Source organism: Hipposideros armiger, unplaced genomic scaffold, assembly GCF_001890085.2.
Source record: "Hipposideros armiger isolate ML-2016 unplaced genomic scaffold, ASM189008v1 scaffold_228, whole genome shotgun sequence".
NCBI classification, from domain to species: Eukaryota; Metazoa; Chordata; class Mammalia; order Chiroptera; family Hipposideridae; genus Hipposideros; species Hipposideros armiger.
In genome coordinates this window covers 424,426-445,854 of record NW_017731578.1, presented here as the reverse complement: position 1 = coordinate 445,854, position 21,429 = coordinate 424,426, and the positions used below count along the sequence as shown (strand labels likewise).

Here is a 21,429-nt window from a genome sequence, read left to right as displayed (position 1 = left end):
ACAACTAGACTGAAGAACAAAACGACAGCAACGTGTCTGTTCTCCTTCCCCCAATTCCCCAGCGCTGTTCCCATCTCCCAATAAAAATCTTAATAAATAAATAACTGCTGATTGGGGGACTTGGCCAAGAGGAGAGGTAGTCAGCTTATGTTTGGCCCACACACCAGTTAGAACCCAGGCGAATAAATTATCCCTGTCCCATTCCACGTTTAGGGTCTCATCTTCCCAACTGTGATCCATCTTTCTATTTAGAAAAATGCCTTTTAAGATAAGATCACTAGGAAAAAAGTCTGTGTAACAGCTACTTACACGTGATCTTGCCAATCAGCTAACAGAAATGTCCTAAAAAGAAAACACGAGGCAATTTCCCCCTCAAGTTCCGTGAAGCAACTCCTCTCCACAATGAGAACAGGGCCAGCCAGGACAGGTGTGCCGGGCTCACCCATCAGCCAGAAGGACTGGACAGCTATTCCTTCAAGTCCACGTTCTTTTCAGAAAACAACCACTCAAAAAGGGCCAGGAGGTTTCAAAGGCAGCACAAAGGTGGGGAGTCCTCCCACCTCCTGGTTTTCCCTCAAAGAGGCAGAAAGACAGAGGGATCTAAAAATAAATTATTAGGAAAATGTCTGCTACAATTAAACAATCTGGAGGTCCTGAGAGAACCACTTATAACTGTAAAGTGACATGTGCCATCTAATTACTTCCCTGATTCTTTGTCTAGAGCATGAGAGGATATTTTCTTCAAACGAAAAATCAAATTGAATTCCTATCAGAAGATAATTTACTTACTGTTTCTTCTCGTTCATTTCCCAGGCGTCAAGTATTCGTTCTATTAACTGACATTTTTGAAAAAGCTGAAAAAAAGTGAATATTCCAGTCAACGTTTATATATTAAATGTCAAAGTGTCATAATTTTGAAGTGAGACTGAAGTCTAATTAAACAGACTAGCGCTATGTATAACCCAGCAAGCTAAATAGAGCTGTGAATTACTGGCAAACCAAATGCAGTGTGATGGTGAGTCAGGCCCTCAGGACATGGCGGGGATCCAAGGCAGGACCCTGCCTTCGGCAGGGCAGCTGCTGGACATGACTGCATTTCCAGTACTGCTACCAGTGAGCAGCTGACCTAAAGCAAAGCCGGATTTTATCAGCCATGGAAACTGGGCCCAGGAACAGAGCCTGGCCAAAATCACAAAGGAATAAAGAAAACTGTGCCAGCAAAAACTTAACTCAGAATCCACAGCGATACTTGTACTTTTCACTGTGAGCAAAACTAACTTCTGGAGGTCCGAACATCACTGCCCTCGTGTGAAAAGCAGGCGCCACAACCCTGTAAGCCAACGCCAAGCACGTGGGCTGCACTACAGGAGCAACCAGCGCCAGCTTTATTCAAATGTCCCTTGTCTCCCGTCGACTTGAGTAGTCTAGGTTAGCCTTTTGCATCTTCCAGGTCTGGGAGTAACCCAGTGTGAGCTAGAAAATTTCATACAATCACAGCATTTAAGAGTAAGAAGAAACCTGAAGACTGACTTAGTAAAATCACCTCGCACTTAAAAGAAAGCAGACCCCCAAGGAGAGGCTCCTTCAACACTGCACTAAACTCACGTCTCCCGGCTCTCAGCCATGTATTCAGCACCAGAGGTTAAAACTCAGGCATGCCAAATAACTGCGGAAATGTTTTTGGCAGCATTTACATTTTTATGGTCCTTTTAATCTTCAAATCTATTTTCAATCTTCAAATCTATTAATTTGACCAAATAAGCAGGCCACTAAGATTTTTTTTTCTTAAAAGTTCACCTAGTGGTTATTTGTCCAGGATTTGATTTATAGAATCATTGGTTAAAAGTGAAATAAAAATAAGGTAATTAACTATTTAGATTCTGAAATTTAACCTCATGCTGTTAAACTTCAATTCACTTCACAAGTATGTGGGAAAATGCTATAATCAGGAGTGGGAAAAAAAAAAAAAGACACCGAGTAAGCTTACGTGTTTTAATAACAAATTGTCACCCGTGGAATCTTGATCAGTAATTGTGCTATTTTCTGTGTTTTCAAAGGGACTCGCCAGAATCAGTGCGATACAAATTTCCACCTGTGTGTGTAAAAAGTTATTCCACGTATATTTGAAGAACATGTCCTACAAAAAAGAAAAAAAAATGCTTTCTTTTATTCGGTTACCTCAATGCTTAAGCCACTACTTTAATACAATTACCAATTAGTGATTTAAAAAAGTAAAAATGATGTGTTCTTAGTCCAACAGGACTCATTAAAAGGAACACAAGTTTATTTTAAAAGGGGGTTTGAAACACCATTTCGTAGACTACAGAGTGTTCGCTCATTCAACATGCCAGAGTTTTCAAGGAATTGAGTACAGACCAAAAATAAACAAACAATCAAAAAGCGAGAGTAAGTTTCTGAAAGAGAAAAGGAGTACTTTTTTACATACTCCTATACTAATACCGACATTAAGTTCAGTAAATCTCCAAAGAAACGTGAGAATTTCATTTTGATTCAACACATTTTTACTGCTGGCCTTTGTGCAGGGCATGGTATCAGGGGCGCGACAGAGAGATAAAAATAGGGTCCCTAGTCTCACGGTGCTCACACCTTAGCAAAGAATAACCACCTGGACATATGAAACTCAGAACTATCAGCAAATGGAGCAAAACAAGAGAGGACGCATGGGTTTCCTGGAAGTACAGGGGTGTTCCAGGTTACCTCAAAGGTAACAGTATCACAAAATGGAAAGACAATCCCTAAAAGCACAAAACGCATGGTTCAAGTATGTATTCTAATCTCAAAATGCAAAAGAAACGATTAATGATCCTTTTAGTTTTATCAAATTTGTTATCACTCAAAAATAGCTCTAAAGATTAACAGAATGAACAATAGTTGTACATTTATTAGCAGTAAGAGTAAAGGCTAGTAGTTGATGACTGCAGGGACTCTCCCTGAGATGGCAGTATAATTATATTCCTGGAGTCTTATACACCAGTCAGAGGGTGGAGCAAAAACTATGTCCCCCAGAGGGCAACAATCATGCTGCCAAAGAAACTGTAACCCTCTGCTGTTTCATCTTTCTCTAAAATGATCCTGCTTGCTATGCCCTGTACTGATATGTCTTTTAACCCAAAGCTGAAATATAGCTAAAAGTGTGTCAGTAGCACCAGGAAGCACAATGGCATGGTTGATAAGGCAGGCGTGGCTCTACCACGTCCCAGCCATGAAACATGTCCTCTCTCTGGGCATGATCTGAAAAGGATTCTCCCATACAGGGTTTCATATTCAGGATCACATGAGAAACAGATAAAAAGTGCACATTCCAAGGCCTTTCGTGTCATGAGCAAACACCCCGGCTCTCTTTTGAAACACACCCCAAGGTCCCCTAAGTGTACAGTGTGATGGCATCTTGTGAAACCTAAGTTGTAACCCTTGTGCCTTCTGGGCTGTGGGTGGCAGGATGGCCAAGGCAAGCATGGGCACCGGAGCTGGACCAGTGGATTCTAGGCACCAACTTTCCAGCTGGAGAGGGCAGGGGCCGGGGAGCCCAGACACTCCCTGGGCTGTGTCCTCCCTTCCACTGGCCAGCAGACTAATGGCTGTTTCAGGAAAGAAGCTGGACTCAACTCAAGAGGCCACACAGGCCTCAGATGCGTTACATAGACAGATGCATCTTAGCGGGAAGAAGGTCAACGCTGTCCCTTTGCTACTTACGAAAAGAAAATAACGCTCTATGCAGCGGTCATTTATTGCTAACACAGCCCCCTGGAGAGGGTGGCTGTCCTCACTCTATCGTATGTGAGAGACTGAACTTCTTGAGGAAAAAGCCTATGTCTTCATTCCCTTTGAAATTCTCTAATATAGTTCTTCATACACAGCAATGATAAATAACTACTGAAAAAAGCATTAAAAACTGATGATAAACTCAAGGCAAAAAAATGATATAAAAGACCATTTACGCTCAGATCAAGAGAAGTCATTGACACATATTATAAATTTGTGAGGTTGTACTGTACCTGGAGTTACCTATCTGCAAAATTTCACGGGCAAATGAAAATGTCTTTCTGAAAATGTCTTACCAATATGACCCCAATGCTGTTCAGCTCCATGAGGTCCCCATTGATACTGCTGGTGTTTGTCTGAAGGAGGCTGGATATCAACCGAATCACATTCAACCGGGTATTCCCCACGGGAGGGTCCAGCACACCCCACGTGGTCTTCATCACACTTTTCTGCGGAAGAAAAAGCTTTCCAATTAAATGACTTTTCAGTCCAATCCACTTAAGTAAACCCACAAAAGGGAGCAGGGGTACATACTAAAATGTAACGACACTGGGTAAACTAACTCCACAAACATTTGGCCTGAATTCTACACTGGAAGGAAAATCCAAAGCTGCTACTGATACCTTTTGGGGTACGAGGAAAAAATGGTCCAGTCATTTCCCTGGACGATCATTTTATATGAAATACCTCCTGCTTCAACATTCTACACTGCCACAGAAACAAAGCAGAAAGCTCCAGAAGTACATAAAAAAAGCGCAGTATCCCAAACCGACGAGAAACTAAGAGAAGTTACAAGTGGTTTGGGACAGCCCTCCGTCTGCCAAATCTGCGATAAAAACACAAACACAGAAGCTGCCTGTGGGTCACATGGAAACCAGATCAACCTCAAACCTGTTCTTGTCCATAAAAGGGAGTCTCTGTACTTTGAAAGCACAAAAACCAGACCCAGAACATTGCAGGATTTCAGGAGTTTGACAGGAGAGGGGATGACTTATAACCGAGCAGTGCGCTGCCCCATCTCCATCCCCATCCACACCAGCGCCCTCACTCGCTCCCGTTCCTCTTGAGGCTTCACGGAACTGCACGGCTCACAGTTTTACTCGTGTAAGACAGCTCTAATTAACAGACATTTTAAAAAGCGTCATCGATCTACTCACACACTACATCAAACAGTAAAATCAGGTACAAGCCGATCTCACTCACTCCTAGTGGTAAGAGAAGACGTCCAAACGAATCGCCGCTGCCTTACTTCCGAATCAGGGCCAAGAACACCCGCATGAGACTCCACCTTAGATGCTGCCCTTTCTGTCCCCCTAGAAGGAAGGCGGTAGGCCCCCTAAGATACAGGTCAGGGTGATTCATCACATACCCTTTTCTGTCTCGGGTCCCTCTCCTCTTCTCCTAAGTAAGTCCTTCTTCAACTTTCCCTGCTCTCCCTATTCTCCTTCCCAGGTCTGGCCTGAAGGAGGCCACTGACTGTAGGCCGTTCCAGGAGGGTGAGCACCGAACACACTGGGCCGAACCCAAGGCGGGCTGAATGCAGACGAGTGGGACCACTGCGTGCTCGCTGGTCCCATCAGCCACCTGAAGAGCCAACCAGGAAGCTGAACTAGGTGCCCTGGGTAATGGATGTGAGTTACTCTGTGCTCCCCCCACATCATTGAGAAAGGAGAAGCTGGTATGCTCAACTCCCAGGAACTCACAGTGATGCCACAGAGAGGCGCACACACTGGCCAGGACCCTGGACCCAGGGATGCAGGGCGGAGGGAAAGGAGGGTGGCAGAACGCTGCGGAACTGTGTCTTCCACCCTCCAGATGCCAGAAGGCAGAGCCTCTTATCCTCATCTAAACCTCTGCACCAACCCGAGGGGCGTGGGGTGTAGCGGAGGAACACCACGTATGGACACCCGTCTTTTGCAGGTCTTCACTGTCTGTTGTTTATGCTTTCAGTGGCTCGCCTGAGTCAACACACATTTTTAGATTAGCACACAGATGCTCCCCACGGAAACACTCACGCTCCAGGTCACATTCACCCACTACTTCGTAAATAAGGCATCTGCCCATCACTGTCACACTGCTCTGACGAAGTCAATTCCATTGCAAAGATCACTTCCCAAAAGATTAACTTCACTTCCAAGAGGTGAAACTAACATGCTATGAGAACAGAAGTGTTTACTGTACTGGCAGATAAGTACCTGGAATTTATAGAAAGAAAACAGAAAGCTAAGCAGGTAAAATTTTGCTTAATTTTAACTCTACACCATTCATTAATTTAGACATTCTGTACAGATAAAAGCCAATTAGAAACTAGCTCAAAAGCAATCGAAACAACGGGCAGTGTGCCTTTTAACGTATTTTGTACGTGATGGTCACAACCGGTTCTCTTACTCACAGGTTGATACACTTTCTAACAAGTGTGTAAATCAAAGCTTTGAGCGGGCTCACTGTGCTTAGATTGCTGCCCTACCTTGGGTGGCTCAAGCAGGAGTTCGTGAAATGATCCAAGTCTTCCTCGGATGGCTTCTAGAACACTCTTGTTGACCGAACAAGCTGAATGACTCATGCCTGGTGGGCAGATCTCTATATGGCCTTCAAATCTTGAAATAAAGCAAGTTAATTTTACTTACTACAATTTCAAAACAAACCACTCACAGTGCTCCCTATCAGTGTGTCGATATATACACAATAGCTATACAAGTATATAATGATTTTTCCAACATTTCTGGAGGGCAAGGAAGCAGGTTTAATAAAAACTCGACAGGGCTCAGCCCACATGACCTGAAAGCCAAAGGCGCACAGCATCAGGTGAGAAATTACACGCGATTTCTTCCCGTTCACTTAATACTAATAGCAGTTCTCTAACCAGAAAATCTGAAAAGCAAAAGGAGATGTGTTCCCCAAATGACAGGCAGGCCACACCACCTGCCATTCGCGATGTTAGTAATAAGCCTACCTTGGTTCCAGTGTTTCTCGGGTAATCACCAGTTTCCGAGTTAAAAGGCTTCCACTGCTTCTAGATACAGCTCAGGGTCCACTCGTTACAATCGATTCCTTACAGGAATAGCTACGAGTGGAACGAGACTCCCTGAAGCCAATTGGTGTGAGGACCTGGGCACAAGAGCTCTCAAAGTGGGGGCAGGACGGAGCCCAGGAGGGGACAGAGGACAATGGGGACAGGCTCTAAAAATGTGGGTATGCACTTCAAATGAAAAGATAAGCCTGCAAACGGTGTGTCAATTGAACATCAGTGCGAACTGGGGGTTGAGAACACTGCTGCGGGAGCCAGGCTAACTGAGCCCAGCTCCTGGCTCTTCCCTTCTCCGTTACTGGTCCTACTACGTAAGAGTGGGGTCACTCTAGAATGTCTCTCCCAGGGCTGCTGGGAGGGCAGTGCTAGTGCAGACAAGGAACTGAGAATGCTGCCTGGAGCAAAGCTGACTCCTAGACAGTGATTATTACGACCATTACTTGAAAATATGCTGCACATGGAAGTGATTTCTAACTCTAAGAGCTACACGGAGCAGCATTCAGAAACTCAATTACTGGGAAAGGGGCAAAGGGAAAGGCCTTTTGCTTTGATTGTAGTGCTTTTTAATGTGCTGGGTTTTCATTTATGTAGCTGTCTTCATTATACTTTCTGTCTAGAGAACCACACTTAGAAGTTCTTCACAATCTCATAATTATGAGTTATTTACATACTTTTCCTCTAGTATTTTTAACTTAATTCACCTGGAATTTATTTTTTTAATGTAAAACAGGTAGACATTTTTTTCCTCAAGTGGCGAGTCACTGTCTAAGCCACATTTATAGAACAATCGCCTTTTCCCACGTACGTGAAAAACTGTACCAAGCCATATACTAAATTCCTTAACTGTTCATATAAATTTTGGTATCATAAATACTAGCATCACGCCACTGTATTTATTATATCAGGCATGCACTGTAATATGCAGGAGGCAACTTATCTCAATCATTGGTCTTGTTCAAAATTCCTTGGCTAGTCTCACACTTTTATTCTTCCACATACATGTAAGAATTTGCCAAATCCTAAACAAAAACTATGTTGATATCCCAACACGAGCTTTATTAAACTTAGAACTTAGATTTGGAAAAGCACAAGAAACGATGGCTGTTTGTGGCGCAGCAGTCAGTCCTCCTTGCTCAGCAGCGATCTACTGCACAGATGGGTATATCACGGCTCCTTTATCCACTCACAAGTTAAAGACACTCCGTGTGTTTACAGTTTGGGGTAATTATGAAAGAAGGTGACAATCGTTCACTTAAAGGTCTTTCCGTGATAGTTTTTATTTCATTTGGGTAAATCTCTAAGAGATTACTGAATAATAACTGCCTGTTGCACTTTAGAAACTGCCAAATGTTTTTAGAAAGTGGCCATATGACTTTGCATTCCCAGCGACAATGCCTGAGACTTCTTGTGACTTCCCAGCATGGCCAGCACTGGCTGTTCAGCTTTGGTTTAGCGAAGCAGTGGGCTAAATGGGGGCGCATACTAATCCCCAGAGTCTGTGAATGTTACCTTATTTGAAGATGTAATTAAGGATCTTGAGATGAGGAGGTTATCCTGAATCAGCCATCAGCCAGGTGGACCCTAACTGACATTCTAAGTGTCCTCGTAAGAGGAGACACGCAGACACACAGCAGAGGAGGAGACGTGAACATGAAGCAGACAGAGGTGGCCACGAGCCACAGAGTGCCAAAGCCACTAGAAACGGAGAGAGGCAAAAAATATTTCTTCCCTAGTTTCTGAAAGCACTGCTGACACCTTGATCTTAGACTTCTGGTTTTCAGACTGGGAGAGAATAAATTGCCACTTTAAGCCACAGGAAACAAATCCAAGTTGTTCGAAAGGTGTGCCGTGGTATCTCAATGTGGTTTTCACTTGAATTTCACTACTGACGAATGATTTTGGCCATCTTCTCATGTGTTTATTTGCTATATACGTTTTATTCTTTAAATCTTTGGACCTTCTTAAAAACTAGATTGCCTTTCTTGTTACTAAGTTTTGAGTGTTCTTTATATATCTGAATATAAGTCCCTTCTAAGACATGTGCTTTGTGTCTGTTTTCTGAGTTTCAAGTTAATTTTTGCATAACATGCAAGGTACGTATTGAGGTGCAATTTTTTTGCAGCTGGAGGTTCCAGCACCATTTACTGAAAAGGCTATCTTTCCTCCGCTGAACTGCCTCCACACTTCTGTCAGGACCACTGGCCTTGTATGTGTGGCTCTACCTCTGAACCCTGTCCAGTGACCTACAAGGCCTGACAATTAAGTTCGAGAACTCACCTTAGAAAAAGTGCTTCATATCTCATTGCTGAATATCACTATGGTCACCTTCGAAGTACTCCCCTTGGGAAGCTATGCACCGACGCCAGCAACTAGTCCCCCTTTAAAGCAATTTGGGAACTCTTTTTCTGGAATGCCCATCCTCACTATGGTCCTTGATTTGAGGGGATATCATTTCAGTCTTTGACTATTAAGAATAATGTCAGGGCCGGCCGAGTGGCGCATTGGTTAAGAACTGGCTTGGGACGCCAGAGGGCCCCAGTTCGGATCCCACATATGAGGGCCAGTGACACTGCCCTCTACAGCTAAGATGCTGAACAACAGCTCAACCTGGAGCTGGGCTGCCATGGGTCGCTGGCGACGGCGTAGGCTGCAGCCCCTGTGGCAGTGGGTTGCCATGGGCTACCGTGTGTAGCCAGCAGCCAGCGTGAGCGGCCAGCAGCCGCAGTGAGCGGCCGTCCAGAGGCCGGCGACTGATCTGCCTCGCCCGGGAAGAGCGCAATGATGGTGCCAACTTGGGCCAGTGAAGCAACGTCCTCCACAACTAGACTGAAGACCAAAACGACAGCAACTTGTCTGTTCCCCTTCCCCCAATTCCCCAGCACTGTTCCCATCCCCCCAATTCCCCAATAAAAATAAAAATAATAATAATAATAATAAATGTTTCTTTCTGTTTGCAAAGGTATAATTTACAAAAAAAAAAAAGAATAATGTCAGCTATGGGTGTTTCTGCTATTTAAAAAGTACTTTATCAGTTTTCCAGTGCTGAGAGGTTTCTTTCACTAATTCGCTCAGAGGTTTTAACATAAAGGGATACAATGAAGTGATCATATGGTTTTTCTTTAGTCATGAGTTACACCAATTGGTTTTTATTAAGACTTTATTTTTATATAACAGTTTTAGGATCACGGCAAAATGGAGGGAAGGTACAGAGCTTGCCCATATCCCCTCTGTCCCCACACATGCAGAGTCTCCCCCATTATCAACACACAACACCTCCAGAGTGGTTCACTTGTTACAATCCATGAACCTATGCGTACACTGACACATCATAATCACCCAAAGTCTATTGTTTACGTTATGACTAATTAGTGGTGGTGTACATTCTATGGGTTTGGACAAATGTATCCATTGTTAGTGTATCATACAGAATATTTCCACTGCTCTAAAAGCCCTCTTTTCTATGCCCATTCATCTGCCCCCACCGCTGCCAACTGCTGGTCCTTTTTTCTGTCTCCATAGTTTTGCCTTTTTCAGAATGTCATATAAGTTAGAAACATGCGGTATGTGGCCTTTTCAGACTGGCTTCTTTCACTTAGTAATATACATTTAAGGTTCCTCCATGACTTTTCATGGCCTCAGAGCTCAATTCTTTTTTGCACTGAGTAATATTCCAGTGTTGGATGTACCAGCTTACTTCTCCATCACCTACTGAAGGACATCGGGGTTGCTTTCAAGTTTTGGCCGTTACGGGTAAAGCCGGTATAAACATCCATGTGCAGGTTTTTGTGTGGACATAAGTTTTCGGCTCCTCTGGGTAAATACCCAAAGGATGGTATGCTAAGCTGGATGGGAGGGTAAGACCATGTTTAGCTTTGTAAGAAGCTGCCATACTGCCTTCCACTGTGGATGCAGAATTCTGCATTCCCACCAGCAGTGACTGAGCGTTCCTTTGGCTCCAGTCCAGCAGCAGTTGGTGGTTTCAGTGTTCTGGATTTTGACCTTTCTCACTGAATGATTTTTGAAGGATAAATGAGCCTTGCATTCCCGAGATAAACCATACTTAGTCGTGATATCTCATCCTTTGAATATAATGCCAGAATTAATTTGCTAATATTTTCTTGAGGAATTTTGCGCCTAAGCTTTTCTGGAATCTTTCTTAGTTTTCTTTGCTATAATATTTTTGTCTAGTTTCAAAGTCATGTTGGAAAGTGTACTCTTCTATATCCTGGTCGAGTCCTTCCATGTTTGATAGAATTCAACAGTGAAGCTATACTGGACTGAGAGTTTTCTTTGTTGGTTTAAATATGAATTCCATTTCTTCAATAGACTTTTAATGTTATCTATTCTTTTTAAGTGAGCTTTGGCAGTTTTATTCTTTTAAGGAGATTGTCCATTTCATCTAAACTGCTGAATTTGTTAGTGAGTTGTTTGTAGTATTCTCTTAATGTCTGTAGGAAACGTAGTTATATCATCCCTTCTTTCGTTCCTGTTATTTATAATTTGCATCTTTTCTACTTTTTTTCTTCATCAATTTGACTAGAGATTTAATTTTACTGATCTTTTTAAAGAAATGGCTTTTTAGTTTCATTGATTTTCTGTCTTGTTTTTCTCTTCTCAATTTCTGATTTTCTGCTCTTAATTTTATTATTTATTTTTTCTGCTTGCACTGGGTTTAATTTACTCTTCCTTTACTAGCTTCTTAATGTGGGAGCTTAGATCATTAACAGGAGACTGTTGTTCTTCTTTCTAATATAAACATTTATTGCTATAAAATTTCCCTCTACTGCTGTTACTACATTCCAGAAATTTTGACATGTGCTGTTTCCATTATCAATTAGTTCAAAATATTTTCTCATTTCTCAACATTCCCTCTTTGACATTTCTGGTTAATTGTAGGCGTGTTGTTTCATTCTAAATATTTGGGGGTATTCCAGAAATCTTTTTTATTGATTTCTAGTTTAAACCCATTATGATCTGAATACACACTTCATATGATTTTGTATTATTACAATTCGTTAAAGTTTGTTGAATGGATGAGAATCTGGTCTATCTTGGTAAAAGATCCAGGTGAACTTGACAAAAATGTACATGCTGTGTTTGCTAGTGGGGAGGTTCTGAAAGTGTCAGTAAGGTCAAGTAAATTGCTAGTGTTTTTCAAGTCTTCTATATACTTAACTGATTTTCTGCCTAAATGTCTATCAACTTCTATTAGAATAGTTTTAGTTTTACAGAAAAATTACAAAGATAATACATAAGGTTCCCATATAACCAACCCATACTGGATTTTCCGTTAATATCTTACACTAGTATAATACATTTGTCACAATTAATGAACCAACACTGATACATAACACCCTCGAATCCATTCTTTATCCAGATTTCCTTAATTTTTACCTACAGTCCTTTCTCTGTTCCAGAATCCTACCCACGATGCCACATTATATCCAGCTGTCACGTCTCCTTCACTTCCTCTTGCTGTGATAGTTACTCAGACTTTATTGTCAAGTACTCTGCACAATGTCCCTCAACTGGGACTTGTCTTGTATTTTTCTCATGATCACATGATCTTTAAAAGGAAGACCACACAGGTAAAATGCCACCTTCATGACATCCTGTCAAGGGTACTGAGGTCAGCACAACTCATCGCTGGCTGCTGACTGATGATCTGGCTGAGGAAGTGCTGTCAGGCTTCTCTGTCAAGTCACTGTCTTTGTTTTCTCTTTCCACACTCTACTCTTTAGAAGGAAGCCACGATGTGTGGTCTACACTCAACAGTTTTTCTCCATGGGAGATTTGTCTCTTCTCCCCGCTTTATTTAGTCACTCATTTACTGACATCAGTATGGACTTAGAGATACTTCATACTTCGGGTTATACTGCGATACTGCTTTATTTTACTGTGGAAATCATTCCCACTTTGGCCGCCAGGCTCCGATGGCTCCCATGTCCCTCTGTCACATCCCCTTACTGTGGGTATTTGTTTTAAGTACTTCCTAACTTTCTGTATTACGTGATGCTGCAGACTCGTCCTGTGGAGTTCTTGCCCTACTTGTAGATCCAGCCATTTCTCCACAGAGTCCTGGTTCCTTTTAATGGAGAATGGAGTTAGGAATCCAGACCTGGGCACTCATACTTGTTCCTGATTGCACGTCGTTACTTCTAGATCCCTGTAGCTCACAAAGCAACTGGTTCATCTCCCCACACTTCAGCTGAGTAATTTCTGATGCCCTACGCTGCACTATGTCTGTGTATGAAAGTACCCCAGTTCCCCAGTCTACATTAAGAACTGTTATATGCAGTAACTTACCCCTTCTCCTTAGTTCTTGAGTTTTGTTAAAACAATTTGGAATTTATTTGTTTTTTAACATTTGACTTATTTCAGTAATTCATTTTTTTTTTTAAGTTTTATTGGGGAATTGGGGGAGGGGAACAGCGTTGGGGAATTTGGGAAGGGGAATAGACAAGTTGCTGTCCTTTTGTTCTTCAGTCTTGTTGTGGAGGACGTCGCTTCACTGGCCCATGTTGGTATTATCATTGCGCTCTTCCTGGGTGAGGCAGTCGCTCGCCATGAAAGTGCACACGAGCTGCAGGCCAGCCCCACTGCAGCCTACGTCGTAGCTGGCAGCTCACGGCAGCGCAGCTCCAGGTCGAGCTGTTGTTCACTATCTTAGCTGTAGAGGGCGCAGCGTCACTGGCCCATGTAGGGTTCGAACTGGGGCCCTGCTGCTCAGAGCTCGCATCCCAAACCAACTCCTAACCAACGTGCCACTTGGCTGGCCCTCAGTTATTCATTCTTAACACTTAACTTTCACCGTCATATTAATTTCCATATCCCTATCCATTTCATTTATCATCATTTTACCAACATATTTCCTTATCTGTAAGTTTTTCATTCTAACTTATCTTTCTGTTTGGCTTTGGAAAAGTCCATCTTCCAAGTCACTCACCCCAGGAAGAGAATATGGAGGAAACACTGAGGTCTCATGTGCTTAGAAATGTCCCTTTTGCCCTCACACATCAACGACAGCATTTCAGGGCCACAATCCTGCATGTGTTTTTCAGTATTCATTTAGCTTTACAAATGAGATGCCTAGCACTCTGATTTACTTTGTAGTTAACCCATTTTTTTCTTATCCATATACTTTTAAGATTTACACTTTACCCCTTGGGATTCAGAGATCTCATCAGGATAAGGCTAAAATCTGAGTCCTTTTATTGAAATGTTATCTTCCTTAGTATTTAAGAACCTTTCTGGTCTGAGGGTGCAGTCCTTCTGGTCAGAAATTTCCTTCTATTCTTTCTTTTATTGTTGTATCTTCTGTGTTTGCTCTGAGTAGAGTAACTATGATGTCTCCGTCTTGCATATGCACAACTGTATCCTCACTCTCAGGTTTATTCCTCTCTCAAGTCACAGCACCCCTTCATGTGCTTTTAAACCACGTTAGGAGATGGTGCAATTGCCTTACAACACGGGGAGCACGGTACCCATCCTAAACCCCGTGGTTAATACCCTAACTTTTGGTTACATTATTTACAATGTGGTTCACCAGGGAAGACATAATCAAAATTCCAGATACAACTCCCAAATTACAACCTACTGGAAGCAGTACTGCCACATGCTCTTCCCTTCACTGGCCAAAGAGTAAACAAACCAGGAATAGAGGTCGGGAATTTGGGAAGCAGGAGTTGGGAAGACTCTTCACTATTTTGCTAGAAACCAAGATCCAGAAGCTGTGAATGGCAGACGTTCCTAGTACGACAGCAGACCCCTCCTGGCTGCCTCTCCGCGCCCTCAGGTAGACTGGGTGGACCCAATAGTGAGTAAGGAAACACCAATCTCCATCTCTAAACCACACACTGCTGGAATGCTTACATATGTGTATACACCCCCTCTTCAAATACTCATGCTCCAGGGAACAATTAGAAAACTCTGGCAATTGGTAAGTAAATTAGTTAGTGGGCACTGGACATAAACTGTGAAGAATAACATGGCAGGCTGGTCCAGGGGCACACACGTTTCTGATTCTGAAACACTGAGCACAAATTTTCTCCTAAGACCTCAAGCCACCTGCCCAACCATTTTAAAACAGCCCCATGAACTGCAATGTCCTCACATGCGAAACCCTGAAAAAGACAATGTGAAGCCTCAAATTAGCACGTGTAGGAAAGAATCACAAGACGGAAAGAGTCCTTGAATCGCCAAAAACCGGGAACACCTATTTTCAATTTTCATAAGCAAGAAAGGAGCTTCTCGTGTGTGAGCCAGTAGACATGTTTTTGATTTATTACTATATTAGCACTTTCATAACTACTACAAAGCCCAAATGACCAGAACCCAAATATTGCCAATAAATAGTGTTCACCAAACCGCAGTTTTCAACTGCATCCCTATGTATCACATTCATATAAAACTAACTGACGGTTTATACAGCAGAAAAAAAATTCAGCACCTGAAATTCAAGGGCATGATATTGTAGTTTATAACCAACAACTCAACTCTCAGCTTTTAAAAAAATCTAAAAGCAAAACCCAAATGGCTCCTTTTGAAAGGTAAGAAGAAAGCTTACGTTGGTCGTCGTGTCTCAAGTAAAGTCAGCAATATCTGGATTGCACTGACGATGGCTGATTCATTTTTCTCCTTGTGGAAAATATTTGATAGAAGCTGCTCTATAATTTCTTGCCTAAGGAAACAAATCAATAGTCAAGTGTTAACAGTAACATCATTTAACAGTAACAACTTCAGAGAAACAGGTCATGGTACCAGTAAGACCAATATTATACAAGCATTCAGTGTCACTCAGGTATATTTCTTTCAACAACATTTATTCTTAATACATTTACTGAAGTAGGCAAGTGATCCAGCTTATTATAAATGTAACTCTCCCATACTTCCATACATATGTTCCTACCCCATCCCCTCAGCAAACTCACCCGGGCTCTGCTTGGTTCTGCCAATCTTGTTGAGAACCAACATTTCAAGATTGGACGTCACCGCCCCCTCAGACCAGGTGGTGGTGATGGTGGTAGTGGCTGGAGGGTGGAGGGTGGGGTACTAACACTTAGAACCCTTCACCCCCACAAAAAAGGGGAATTTTTCAAAAAGGCTAATTAGAATTCATCAATGTTTTCCCACAAGGCATTAATGTATAATTAGAGACATAAAACAGGTAAAAGAGAGTACCAATTGCTGCATTTTACTCTACAATTAAAATGTGGTAAATCAAAATAACGTGGTAGCAATGAAATGGATTTGACTGAACTATTGCCCAAAAAGGATTCCGTGCAGGACTTCCCATTACACCTCTCAAGTACATATGCAAGGTCACGGTTAATGTACAACGCCAGGGTAACCTGTTAGGTGAATCTATAGGGACACTATCAAGGAAAACTCTTGTCTCTTAGGATCTCAGTGATTTTCAGAATGCACATGGAGTAAGAAATGGAATCTCCCTTACAATGTGACACACAGCTGTCCCTGTTGCTCACCTGGCAGGGACGGGAGTCATCCCAAGGTACAAGTGTGCTCACTGTATCCTAAGACCTGGTCCCTTGGCAGACTAGGACCACAAGTAGGAGAGAATCTTTTTCTATTTGGGGGGAGCAAATAACACTGGCATCCAAACTAACTTCAGAGGATCCTCCTGCAAGAAGTAGCTTTCAAGTACACCCAGACCGGCACTATAACTGCGTGGGAGACACACCTCTACCTAACAGCCTGGTAAGGTCACACGGCAGTCTGTAGAATCAACACTAGGTCTGGGGTGGGGCTCTGGTAAACAGGCTGCTTGATTACAGTAAACATGTACATTCTTCCAACTGCAGCCTCACCCCAGGAAGAGGGGTACCGACCGTCATCCGCCTTAGATGTCCACCTTCTCACTCAAGCGTGGAGAGCGCAATTAGACTTTCACAAACACTGGGCCTAAGGAGTGGCTAATAAAGGTGCCCTTGCTATTTCATGGTGGTGCCTAATTCGAAGGCTACCACGTCCATTCTACTAATGGACAAAAACGTCATAATCAGCAAACAGTCGCTGAGCCACATTCTGAGTCCTATCTAAATATACAAATATTACCAAATACAGAAGAACCATAAACTGAGGGACTGAGCTTATCAGACAGGCTAGAAGAAATGGCTTCATATCCTTTAAATAATAAGGCATTTGTTTATGTACGAGAGAAAATATATTCATTTTCACATTTTTAAAAAAATGGAGTTCTTGGATGAGCATCAGTAAAACTCATGATATGAGTTGTTTGATGCACGGAGCCATCCAAGGTCTTATCCATGCCTTTGAGACAATGGCTCGCTTCTGCTGTGTTTTTGTTTTTCATGTGGGCAGTCAGAGGACTCACTTCTATAAAACTTATTCGTTCAAACAGCAACTCATTCTAAGCTCATTAGTATCAAGATTTAAGAGCGCACAGTCCAACTCTCTCTAACACAACTGTTTTTAAAGGCAGTTTTGAACTTGAAAATTTCCCAAAGAGCCACTAATCTGGATACAGTCAATGGAAGCCCAGCTGGCTTCCCACGCTAAGCTAATCATCATCCACTTTCTTAGAGGTCTCCTGGTACCCTACTTGTCTTAAACTTGAGCTCATTTCAAACTTTTCCTTAAGTGATAACTAACCTACACTTATATATATGGTGGTATTTACAGACAGACAGACAGACAGACACACACACACACACACACACACACACACTCTCTCTCTCTCTCTCTCTCTCTCTCTCTCTCTCTCTCTCTCTCTCTCTCTCACCCTGTGGGTTTTTTGGCATGATATATTTAAAGAGTTTGGTAATCTGTATACTACGTATCGTCAGTAGAGTGGCCTAACAATATAATACCATATTTTTGGATAATGATTTATCACATCTATAAAAACGCTATTATGATTAATAAAAGTTTACTAAGCTCACAGAAAGCAGCTTTTTGTCATGGTGTAGTTTCTCAATCAACAGATACTAAGAGAACCATCACAACGTGGGGGCATGTCTGATATGTGAAGGGGTTGGTTCTCATTCTCAGGAGTATGGGAAGCGCTGCTGTACAGAAAGTCTCTCCACCGCTAAGTGCAATGAAGGTTTAACTCGGTGACATCATGGGGTTCCCTAAGTCATCAGGTCTGTGGATTTGAAGAATCCTATTTCAACTAATATTTAACATCGTCAGTTCTCAGCATGTACCCATCTGCACCAAACTATGCTTGCCTGATGTGGGACTAAAGACTCTGCCTGAAATGTAACAGCCAGTACGTCCAGGCCCCACTGGCTAGCTCCCCCATTTAGTCCGAGCAGAGCTATGTGAACAGAGGGCTACAAGAGCTCAGTGCTTTGTACTTAGCAGCCTACCATTCAGGGTGGACCTGCGATGTCCGAGACGGGCCACTCACCATGTGGCCACTAACACTTAAAATGTAACTAGTCTGAACTGGCCTGGCTTAAGTGTAAAATACAGGCTGCATTTCTGAACCTCTGTTCAAAGAAAAGAAGGTAGAGTACAGCTGTCCCTCGGTATACAAGGGGCAATGGTTCCAGGACCCCCGTGGATACCAAAACTCGAGGATTTTGGGTAGAGTATTTGCACATAGCCTACATACATCCTCTTGTATCCTTTAAATCTCTAGATTATTTATAATACCTAACACAACGTGAATGCTCTGTAAATAGTTATACTGTACTGTTTAGAGCAACAAAAAAAGTCTGTACGTGTTCCGTACACAGATCATGTCAGCAACACCGTGACATTTTTTTCCTTGAATATTTCTGATCTGTGATTGGTTGAATCCATGGATGCAGAACTCATGGATATATATATCTCATTAATAGCTTTTTAAAATAAGCATATGCTGAAATATTATTTTTAATCTATTAAACAAAATATATTAAAATTAATATCACCAGTTTTTACTTTAATGTGGCTACTAGAAAATTTAAACGTACACGTGGCTTTTGTTACGTTTCTCTTGGACAGCACTATCATGAACCATTTGAAATTGCAGATATTCAATATTTTTTAACCTACTCAAATGGCAATTTTACATGGTTTGACCTAATGCTACAACAGTGATTAGTATCTGAACATGAACTGTCTTTCACATTATAAAAGCAGTGCATAAACCATAATGCCAAGAACTACTGAAATGGGGCGAGTACAATGGCATTTTCCTCAGAAGCTGATAATCTCTTAAGTTTTGCTACTTGAGAGAACTGCTCATCTACTTCCTCTTCTATAGAATACACACCGGGAACACACAACTTCACTTCTCAGAGGGTACCTCGTCTCTAACTTGTTTCTTGCTTGTGTCACACTTGCCAAGTAAATAATACACATAAATGTTTATTTTAATAAAAGAGCCTTCCAGGTAGTTAAGCCAAAAGATGCAAAGGAGCCTTTTCAGGAGGACTGAAAAAAATCACTAAAAAGAACAGTAGCAGTAAACGGAAGCAAGACTGCCATTCAGACTTCACAATGCTAACTGCATGCTCTTTCCAACTACTCATCCAAAGTGGGAAAAGGCCTGGTTTCTCTTTATTAAAGTAACTTTCAGCTGTATGAATGCAGGTCAAATGTATGCCCATGTTTGACAGTAAATATTCTTTCTGAAAATGTGTGAATCTAGACAAACTAGTACACGTAGGCTGGCCATTCACAAATTTCAAAATCACTCACCACCCCCAGCTGTCTTCCACCTAAATAAGAGATGGCCGCTCATTAGGGATTATCTAAAACTAAGGGCAGAAGCAGCACAAAGTAACAAAACACACATGACTTCACCCCTTCAAATTGGGTCCGGTCAGATTGCCCTTAGTCAGCCACAAAGATACAGTAAAACCTAAGCAGCACTTCGGATAAAAACTGTTCACTAAAATAGGTCAAATCAGTTCATACATAAGACATTCTCCACCAAAGACCCATGGAGGCAGTGAGTAGTTCTGAAGTGGCCACCCCACCTTATGATGGCTTTAGTGAATTCTAGTTTAAACTACAGGAAAACCTTGGATTGAGAGTAAATTGGTTTGCAAGTGTTCCACAAGACAAGCAAACATTTCTAATACATTTTAACACGGTAATCGACTATGTCTTGCAATACGAGTAGTTTGTTTCTGGAACGAATTATGCTCACAAACCAAGGTATTACTGTATTTGAACAGTTCAGAGTCTACATATAAATGTCATTTACTTACATTCTTCCCCTGTCGGCCTCCAATGGGCATCACAAGTGGCTGGGATCAGATAAGCAGGTTTTCCTACCTTCTCACCTACCCAAGGGTATTATTTTTCCAGGGACGCGATTCCCAAGGAAGGAACACTTACCAACCACTCAATGGTAACACATCAAATAGCATCAACATGAAGAGAGAACGAGAACAGAGTTTACACATACTTCTCTAGCGTGGCAAGCAGAGGGTCTGGCTCTGTACTGTTCTGAATTTGTAACATCTGGTCTCTGCTCAGGCGAACAATTTCACAAAGTGACTGTGAAGCATTTGAATGCCGCTAAAGGAAAAAAGGACAATTTTAACTACAAAACACGTCAGAAGTCAAATTGGCACCAAAAATTAGGGAGGAAACTGCTTAAGAAATAACATAAATTCACACTGGCCATAAGCTGCGGTGAGTAAAAAGTCAAGCTCAAAAAAAATAACACGTGAAAAGCATGAGTATTTTATTCTGCTAGGCTCATAGGCTTTTTACTTAACAATACTGTACAGTACACATTACTATTTGTGGGGAGATGTGATAAAAGTTCTGGCAAAGAAAAATTTCTACAACTGAATACCTGAAAAATATATCCTGAAAATATATACTTTTAGCAGCATAGAAAGATACATTTATTTGGTTAACAGCTTTCTGGACTATACCAATGGGTAAGAAACGTTACATTTTCTCCAAGTGCACAGTGTGTTTACCTTATGGAATAGCACTAAAACCTCAGCGCCCATGTGACACCTGGCACCGAGCATAACCTGCAGAATTGGCAGAACACTGATATTCCAGCACAGATGACAACACACACCAGATATCAAGTCACTGGTTGGACTCAGGAGCCTAGCATCTCCTTAACAAAGAGAAACCAGCCAGTACAATTTCAGCATGTAATGTATCACTTCATCCAGAACAGAAGTAGCTGCTATCCAAGGGGCAAGGTTTACTTTCTTTCAAGTCAAGTGGGGAAGGCACTGACACCCCAAATGCTTTGTCCTTCACAGGGCTTCTCCTTGATCGATTTCTCCTGGATGCTGCAGACAGGCAGCATACCCTGCTGAGCACTCAAGTTCTGCTCAAGATCACGAAACTAGTGGTGGGCAGGCCTTGTCCATGGACATGTGCTCCCGGTGGGCGGGGTGGGCCGTGCTCCTGCCATTGCTCCAGCACAGCCTCTTCCCTCTAGCCCCCAGCACATGGGCTCGCTGGAATGTGTCCCAGTGTCAGCAGTACAATACTGCACTGTCCCAAGAGGAAGGACGGGGAGCAACAGCCCTTTAAAAGTAAGCTTTCAGGGCCGGCCGAGTGGCACGGTGGTTAAGAGCTGGCTTGGGACGCCAGAGGGCCCCGGTTCGGATCCCACATATGAGGGCCAGTGACACTGCCCTCCACAGCTAAGATGCTGA

At 42.3% G+C, this 21,429-nt stretch overlaps 1 protein-coding gene across 14 annotated transcripts in view; it reads right to left on the bottom strand.

Moving 5' to 3' along the window:
• The window catches only part of PPP6R3 (protein phosphatase 6 regulatory subunit 3), a 125,550-nt gene that overhangs the window by 40,310 nt on the left and 63,811 nt on the right, over positions 1-21,429 (bottom strand). For all 14 annotated transcript variants that reach the window (XR_002125372.1, XM_019654681.1, XM_019654683.1 and 11 more), the window contains 6 exons: positions 20,202-20,314; positions 15,378-15,491; positions 6,251-6,380; positions 4,080-4,232; positions 1,988-2,137; positions 790-854 (listed from right to left, as the gene is read on the bottom strand). Coding sequence is in view for 13 of the 14 variants with exons in the window: in XM_019654681.1 (XP_019510226.1) it covers positions 790-854; positions 1,988-2,137; positions 4,080-4,232; positions 6,251-6,380; positions 15,378-15,491; positions 20,202-20,314 (725 nt within the window). In the remaining variant the exon portion in view is untranslated. The remainder of the gene's footprint in view (positions 1-789; positions 855-1,987; positions 2,138-4,079; positions 4,233-6,250; positions 6,381-15,377; positions 15,492-20,201; positions 20,315-21,429) is intronic.